General features: G+C 41.1%; 1 protein-coding gene across 1 annotated transcript in view; it reads right to left on the bottom strand.

Moving 5' to 3' along the window:
• Positions 1-1,164: 1,164 nt before the first annotated feature.
• Positions 1,165-8,848, bottom strand: part of ARHGEF28 (Rho guanine nucleotide exchange factor 28) — a 310,128-nt gene continuing 302,444 nt past the window's right edge. The window contains 1 exon segment of the mRNA XM_060143115.1: positions 1,165-2,415. Coding sequence (XP_059999098.1) covers positions 2,252-2,415 — 164 coding nt within the window. The 3' untranslated portion in view covers positions 1,165-2,251.

Genomic DNA, 8,848 nt, shown 5'->3' with positions numbered 1-8,848 from the left:
GAAGTGTCGCAGGAAGGACTCCAGCAATTACACAGCCCTGATGAAGTGCAGAGAAGTTTGGACTACAAATGAGATGCACATGAGTTTATGAAACCTGGAAGGAACAGGGCAAAAATGTTGTTTTCCTTTCTGCAACAAATCTCTAAAGGGATGAAGGTTTCCTTAAGATCTTCGATCGGTGGGAAATATCCTTTGAGGGAAACTTATTTATGATGCTGAGAAACAGGGTGGTTTTCTCCTCAGATGAGTGAATTTCTTTTAGAGCCAGAGTGAATTCCACGAAATCTGAGCTGATTACATAGCGAGGACAAAGTGAAAAGGAAGAACTTATCAAGAAAGTGTTGAGACTTAGATTCAGTTGAGAAGTCATAATATTAAATTTAAAAATTACCAAGAGGAATCTATGAATAGAGATATATCAAATAATGCTGAAGCTTCCCCTGGGTGGCTACACAAAGCCCCAGAGTTTGCCGGGCTTGAAAATCAACCGAGCATATGTATTTTTAAAGAACTCCGTGGGGATTTTGAACATCTTTACCTATTTTCACGTATGGTTATTTCCATAGCCTCTGTCAGGAAAAACGGAAAGATATTTATAGTTATCAGAGCAAGGATTTATACTGAAATATCTATACGCTTTTTATTTGAAGGATAGAGAATTCTGGAATAGACATTATTGGAGAGAGAGGGAAGATAGATCTTTCTCTCTAGATGTCTTTAGGAATAGAAGATGCACCTTATAATTTAGGAGTTCATCTTGGAGATGAAGAGACTGATTAAAATTTTAACAAGCTATCATCCATTCTGTGAAAATTAGTCTCTGAATCTGTTAATACGATTGTGACCAAAATGGCCAGAAGAGGCAAGAGTCAGAAAAAAGAGTGTCCCCCAAAAAGGTGTTTTTTAAAACTCAGATTAGACTTGCCCAAGTGAAAATATAGGTTCGTTATTCCACTGGTAACTTAAGTGGGAAAAAAACATAACGGAACCAGGGTGAATTTTTTTCTCTTCCTATCACAGCTCCCTCCTGGTAAGTGTTGCAAGCCTGGGTGAATTTAGTATTCCTCCTTTATTTTCATTTTTAATAAAGGGAGATTGTGTTTGAGTGTGAAATGTGTTTTTTACTATGGTTCTAAACAGTTTTACAATTTCAAAGTAACATAGCAAGGGAATAGATATTTATTGACACTGACCAAAACATACACAAACACTTCTGAAGAACAAGCTGAAAACATTTCCTGGTTTATTTTCTCACACAGAGACCCATAGTACCTTGAAAGCAAGATGCACCAGTTTTCCTTCGTGGAAAAGCACATTCAGGCCACAAGCTTCACCGAGAGAGCAGCTTTTGTCCTTCAGTAACTGCTGGGCAGCGATCCCTCCAGTGAGTGGTGGTCTTTGGTGCTCCCGGGACCAAAAGGAGGCAGGGCCAGCTGCGAGAAGCAAGGGCTAATAAAGTCTTACTTCGGTAGCAAAGTGTTGCTACTAAACTTTACCTCGAACCGAGCAAAGTGTTGCTACTAAAGTTTACCTCGAACCGACTTGCTGGGGCCGTGCCTCTGGGCTGTGTTGAAAGACGCTGCTGAACTATGACTTCAAAGCCCACAAGCATTAGGACCACGAAGGTGCATCTGAACAGTCTCTGCCCCAGGTCCCAAGAGTCCAGATTGTGTCCACAGCAGAGTGGCCACCCGGTTAGGACAGGGGTCCAAATAGGGTACCTCGGTTGCTTGGTGACTGTGACAGCTCACCACCAGGGGTGACCCCTTTGATGTCCCAAAGAGTAGCTAAGAAAAGTTCTTTTCCACATCCTCCTGGCCTTTGAGGGCCCTGAGGTCACTCCTCCTAATCAGCTGCTGTGATTGTGAAAATTTGCCAATTATATCACTCTTTCCATCCAAAGTGCTTCACCTAGATCTCAAAAGGCATTTCAAAAAACAAATGATCCTGTAGAAAATACAATATGGAATTTTACTCTAGGGTCATAACAACTTTGAACATATTTCTGCTTATCTAAGTTAATTTCTCCTCCAGGAGTCTGGAATTAGGTGTGATAAGTTAATGACGATACAAACAGGGTTGTTTTCAATAATTTAATTATTAGACTCATGCCTCCAAAATAAACTTGCACGAAATATTAAACATTACTCCTAAAGCAATTTGGACACAGTCACACACACATCAGGAAAGGAAAAAAAAATTCTCCCCCAAATGCCTGTATTTTGTTTCATTTGGAAAAATAACAACACAATTAGAGGTAAACAATAGTTTCTTCTGCTCCATCTCCAGTTTCGCCGTCTTGTCTGGTTACTCTCTGTAGATTTAACTTTGCTTCTGCTATGAACGTTTGCAGCTGAGGGCCATGCGGATTTGAGTCCTGCGGGGGCGGGCATGCAGTCTGAGAGAGGTCCAAATCTGCAACAAACAGACAGCACAGGTCACAGAAGAGTCAGCTTGAGACCTACAAGTCAGGTGAAACTAGGAGTCAGAGTCAGAGCCCTCGAAGATTGGGAAATGCTGTGGCCATAGAGCTAGCCACGGACAGAATGACGAGTCCAGTGAGAAAGGAATGAAATGGATATCTAATGATTTAATCAAAATCACTAAAATGGTTGGTTGGGTGTACAAACATCTCCTGTGGCTAAAAATAACCTTTACAAAATACTCCCAGCAAAACCGTCAAACAAAAACTTGTTACCATTTGTGGGCTGTTCAAACACTGCACCTGCTGAGAAGGGGGTGCCCAGTTATTTTTAAAAATGGGCTCAACGTCTTAGAAATACAGTTACCTACTCCGGCTGTGTGCAATAAGCCATATTTGCATCTGCACCGCATCTTCCCTCAGAGTAACTCAAAGTCAAGAACTGATCTGGAAGACGCAAATAAGGTACCTGGGACTTTCCCGATATGGGGAGAGGGGAGGGCAGAAAGGAGATGAAGGATGGAGACCCTCCAGCCTCACCATTATGCAAATCTGTTAACACCACACAGATCACTTAGCAAAAGGAACCAGGTTCCTGGGGAAAATCATTCTGGTAACAACTGACTGGGTTTGTTATTTTTCTGGTTACCTAGCAACAGCGGGGCACAGCCCATTTTCCCTTTTCTGATAAAACCCTCTAATACATGGTTTAAAGGAAAGGCAAAGGGGGATTTTGATTCGAAAAAAAAGCAAGGCTGTTGCTGCAAACCATATTCTCTGCACTGCTCCACTGACCGTCCTCCCGGAAGCTTAGCTATGTGGGAAAATTACAAATAACCAGCTTCAGTTGGAGCAAAAAGCAGTCTACATGGAAACCCAGGTGGGGAAGATGCAGAGCCCTGAGGTCCACCTGTTCTTTTTTCAGGCATTAACAAGAGGTCATTCTAATCCTTGCCACATTTTATTCAAAGGCTCTATTATTTAGATGGATACACATAACCGCCAGCACTCTGGTGACAAAAATGCTTGTAATTTTTACGCTCCTGACAAGGATCTTTGGTTATTAGCGAAGACAGGAAGCAAGGCCTGGCTGGAATGAAGAGCAAAATGTCCTCACAGGGCTCCACCTTCAGGGATGCGGCTTCCTTTGCTACACCCCCTTTCGTCACTTCTTCCAATAGGAGGCAGAGCCAGCGGGAGAGGGGCAGCCAGGGCCACAGGAAGTAGACACAGGTCACCTGGAGGAGCTGTCCTGTGCCTCCAAAGCCAGCCCAGGAGGACCCTGGGGGGAGGGGAGGGGAGAGGTGGGGAGGAGAAGGGAGGGGAGAAAATAGAAGGGAGGGGAGGAGAGGGAAGGGGGAAGGGGAAGGGAAAGGAGGGGAAGGGAGGGGTTGGGGAAAGGAGGTGAGGCTGCACTCCACAGCTCTGGTCAAAGGTTTAGGCCATCCCTAACTCTAGGTATCAATGGGGCACAAAGAAAAAAATCCATTTACATTGGGGTGACTTGATTCTGTTGATCCTAATCCCATACCTCAAATATTGGGCTCTCACTCACTACTGAAAACATGACTACTGAAAATGCCTCCAAATCCACCATGTGTACGGTGCCTTCTCTGGGCACAGCACCTGGTCCAGGCCTTTTACAGTCATCATCTCCTGAAGCCTCAAAACGTTGTAATGCACAATTTACAGATTGGGAAACTGAGGCTCAGGCTAAATTCCTGCCCATCGTGCAGCTAGGAAGTAATCCAGATTTGAACTCAGAGGATCATTCCCACTTGCTCATCTGCTCAAGATTCTCATGGTCCCCATTTCTTGTTGTGCTGGAAATGGCTTGACCATCTTTGCAGAATTAAGACACCCTGGATGTGTAATGCTTAACCTCCCTAAGTACCAAATTTTGAACACTTACCAAAAAAAGGAAGAAAAAAGACATTCTGAGCTCCTCCAAACCGACACAGTAATTACTATAAAATTAGTAATTCACTATAAAATTAGTAATTCACTAAAATTACCTCATTCAATCAGGTAAACACAAAAAAACCCAGGCAATGATTTCACTATCAGGGCAATACAGATCAACCTAGAATGTTCTCTGTCCTTCGCCTGTCTGTGGTCATCACACATTTTCACACTTTTAACTCCTTTTCCTAGCCATTGAAATAAAACCAGTTCACCTCTAAAAATAAACATTCCCAGTTAAACTACTGATGTTTAATATTATGCAACCTAAAAAACAAAAACATGCCTCAGAACTTCCATCTAGCAGAGGCTGACCGACTGGAGAACAGTTCACCTCAGCCACCAACCACAGCGCTGCCTACTGGCCCACAGAAGGTCCAGCCAGGGTGCAAGAAGCGCTACAGGGAGAATGAACAATCATCCATTGAAAGAGGCAGTTGTTGGGACGCGACTGCTGACAAATGTGACAAAGCCGGGCAGAACGGAAGTCCTTAATCCATGTAAGTTTCCTTCCTCTGGGGTAGGAAACATGTAGCAAAGAATCCAAAATACTGGTGATTCTAGGCATCTGGGAAGTCCCCTTCATGGTTTCAAGAAAAAACTTGTTCAAAAAGAGCCCAAGAACCAAATACATTTCAGAAAGAATTCTTTTATCTTAAATTGTAGGCTCCAGTTCAGGAAGACAGAGAACCAAGAGTAAACATGGGGGTAGGTTTTTCATTTGTGTGTGAGTATAAGGCAGGCAAAGAGAGATTTAATCAGAATTTTTTCAAATAATAAAAATACAGGAGAAAAACATCTCCTGGACCCTAAAGTGAATCAATGGCCCACGTTGTAATCCCATATGTATTAATGTTGCGCTTGTGTGTCACCGGGAGGGGAACTCAATTTCCTTCTCCACGTTCCTTCTTGGTTTCTACCTGAACTACTTAGGCAAGGTCAGACAGTCTGTCTTTGAAATTAGAAACCATTCTGTGATTTCTGATTTTATTACTCCATTTCAACCCTGAAAGGACTCCAGCACAGCAATTGTATATTTCTCAAGGTCAGCCACCTTCTTCCACACGCTCTACCCTAGAGAGTATGGTCGTCATATAGAACCCTAAACTGAAAAAACATTTGTTAAAATAAACCCTCGTTGATTCAGAAAGCAGAATTCTTGGGGAGTAGAATTAATCATCCAATTTTATTTGCGATCAAAATGCCTGTAAATTACTGGAAATAAAAATAGAATACCTCTTTTTTTGTGGAGAAAAGAACCCTCTTGTAAATTGTAAACCCTCTTGTAAACCCTCTGTAAATTGATACAGCCACTATGGAGAACAGTATGGAGGTTCCTTAAAAACCTAAAAATAGAATTACCGTATGACCCAGCAATCCCACTACTGGGTATATATCCAGAGAAAACCATAATTCAAACAGACACATGCACCCCAATGTTCATTGCAGCATTATTTACAATAGCAATGTCATGGAAGCAACTAAATGCCCATCGACAGACGAACGGATCAAGAAGATATGGTACATACATACAATGGAATATTACTCAGCCATAAAAAGAAACGAAATTGGGTCGTTTGTTGAGACGTGGATGGATCTAGAGACTGTCATACAGAGTGAAGTCAGAAAGAGAAAAACAAATATCGTATATTAACGCATATATGTGGATCCTAGAAAAATGGTACAAATGAACCGGTTTGCAGGGCAGAAATTGAGACACAGATGTACAGAACAAACATATGGACACCAAGGCGGGAAAGTGGTGGGGGGTGTGGGGTGTGTGTGATGAATTGGGCGATTGGGATTGACATGTATACACTAATACGTATAAAATGGATAACTAATAAGAACCTGCTGTATAAAAAAATAAATAAAATTCAGAAATTCAAAAAAAACAGAATACCTCATTTTTTAATAAGCAAAGAAATATTAACACAATCATAATTTGGTCAGATAAACAACCAAACGCTCTTATGATGAAACAAAACTTCCAACTACAAAGAACCTTTTAATCTACTGTCTCAACACAACTGTCCCTCTTAGTTGACATAAAAGAAATAATTTGATCCTTCCCATACCTCTGGAAACTCAACAGAGTGAGCATTATTAACCTTAAAATAAGGACAAATAGGCTAAAACACATCAAAGCCTAGCTAAACCAAGTGGAGAAGCAGAATCTTGATGCACGTTTTTTTTTTTTCCTATTTAGCTGAACTTTTCTTCACAGCCTAAAACTTCTTCCTTCACAAGAAATTTCCTCAGTCTCACTGTAGGGTCTAAGTCAGTCTTCTCAGGAAGTTTCTAAAAATGATAAGTATACACATTTTGGCTGGTCCTATCCCCTTTGTCTTATGGGTGGGGGGCAGAAAACACCCAGGCCATGGGCTGTATGATGTGCTGATACCCAGAGGCAGTTCCCCAAATCCCCCTATTTTTAGCCCTTCATTGTAGCCTTGAAGGGCTAAAAATGCATTTGTTGACATTTGCATTTATCATTTTCACACTTTGCTCACCTGCTATTGGAATTTCAAACTGTGAAGGAAGAGAATGTGGGATCTGGATGACATACAACCATAGGGATTGGCACCTGCAAAGCTGACACGAGCGGGAAGAAAAATTGGCCTTCCCTGCGTCAGCTCACCATCATTATTATTCTTTTGAGCCAACTGGATAATTGGTTATTTGCAAGACCAGACTGTAAAGTCAAGGTGTAAAATGCAACCACGTGTCACACTGAAAATGAATGAAGTGTCTCCCAAGCTGAGAAGTGAATGAAATCTTTTAAACCACAAGGTCAATGTAACCTTGGGCGAGTCACTTCCGCTCTCTGGGCTTCAGTTCATGAAGGATTGAACTGAAATCATCATTCAGGCCTCTTAAACTTCTTATACTGTAGGAGAATGTTTACACCTGTGTTTTGGCTCAGTAATGCGCCAAATACTATTCTAGAAGTGCAACAGTGAATGCATTTTTCAACTGCTTTCTGCTCAAGGAATACAAATTTATTACCTTAAGTTGCATTCAAAATAATGTTTTAAGGGTAATTTCCGGGTATATGCCCCACCCTTCTACTTTCAGTCTTCCCTACAACACGTATTTGAGTTGAGCCCACACAGCCCTCAGAGCACAGGATTTGGAAAGCTACCTAATGAGTGGAAGATAAGGTCCACGGTCAAAATCTACACTTGATCTTCCCTTCTATGAACAGCAAACCTAACAGTAGTTTGTCATAAAGAAAGTGGTTGTCTGTTGTTTTAAAATATTTAATTCATGTAGTCTTTGCCTCTTTCTGAATAGAAAAGCATTTTAAATCCTAATAATTTTTAAAGAAAAGCTTTGTTTCAATTTCAAAGCACCAGGATAACTTCCATCATAAACATTAATGTCCAGGTCTGAATTTAACTCCACATTACCCAATGGCCAGACAGCCTGCAGCCCAGGGCTACAAAAGCACGTTGAGTCAACGTTCGGATCATTGATGATGTGTGTCAGCCCTCTCCGTGTCTTATCCCAATCCATTCTCCCCAAGAAGACTCACAAAACAGAGCTTCATGTCTCTGGGTCCTGGCTCTGTTCTTGGTTATTTTAATGAAGTGTTCCGACTCATACTCTTTACTACTGTATCCCTCATGCAAGTTCCTATAATCAAAATTCACACTTTCCTAGAATAACACCACCTCAAACAAATTGTCATTCATATTCCAAGTCTGCAAAATAAGTTGTATTCACCCATTCAATGATCGATTCATGCTTATACTGTGAAACATTTACAAAATTCTTTCCTGATGGCATTACTGGCAATCACTATTTTTTTCTCAGGAGCATTAATGCACAGCATTTTCTTTCTAATGGAAAACACTTAATGTACAAAACTCAACATGTCCTCAGAGCTAAGGAAAAATTTTCTCCCTCACTGCTTTTGCTCAACTGCATTTCCCATAGTGAGCCACAAACAGCATGTGAACATCTGGCATAAAAACCTCAATGAGTGTTAGGATTCCCTTCATTACTCCTCACGTACCAATCCTGCACCTGAAATAAAATAACTGAAGTGTACTCTGGGGTTGTATACGTGTAAATGTGTAATGTAAGAAAGCAAACTTATAATTTTTTAAAGTTGTGACTGTTAAGAGTTGGACTTTATTTTCTTACCAGTAATTAACATATTTGGAATAATCTATGTTGGTTATGTAGGTAACACTGATAAGAAACACAGCAATTGAAGCAATCAATACAATGAAGTTACAATTATGTTAACACAAGATGCATTATGATACGTCAATTGTCTCTGTGTGAACTTTGATTTGCTCTCACACTCTCTCACCCAGAAGGGTGCCCGTGTTACTGAGTCATAACCTTAATATCAGCAAGTCCCACGGGAGAACAGGGCAAGTGCTTCCACCTTCCCCTCTTCTCTGAGATGCATTTCAAAGTGTGTTTCTCTAATCAGGATACTAATAGGTA

This window comes from Lagenorhynchus albirostris, chromosome 3 (genome assembly GCF_949774975.1).
Source record: "Lagenorhynchus albirostris chromosome 3, mLagAlb1.1, whole genome shotgun sequence".
NCBI lineage: Eukaryota > Metazoa > Chordata > Mammalia > Artiodactyla > Delphinidae > Lagenorhynchus > Lagenorhynchus albirostris.
This window is presented reverse-complemented; position numbering and strand designations above follow the sequence as displayed.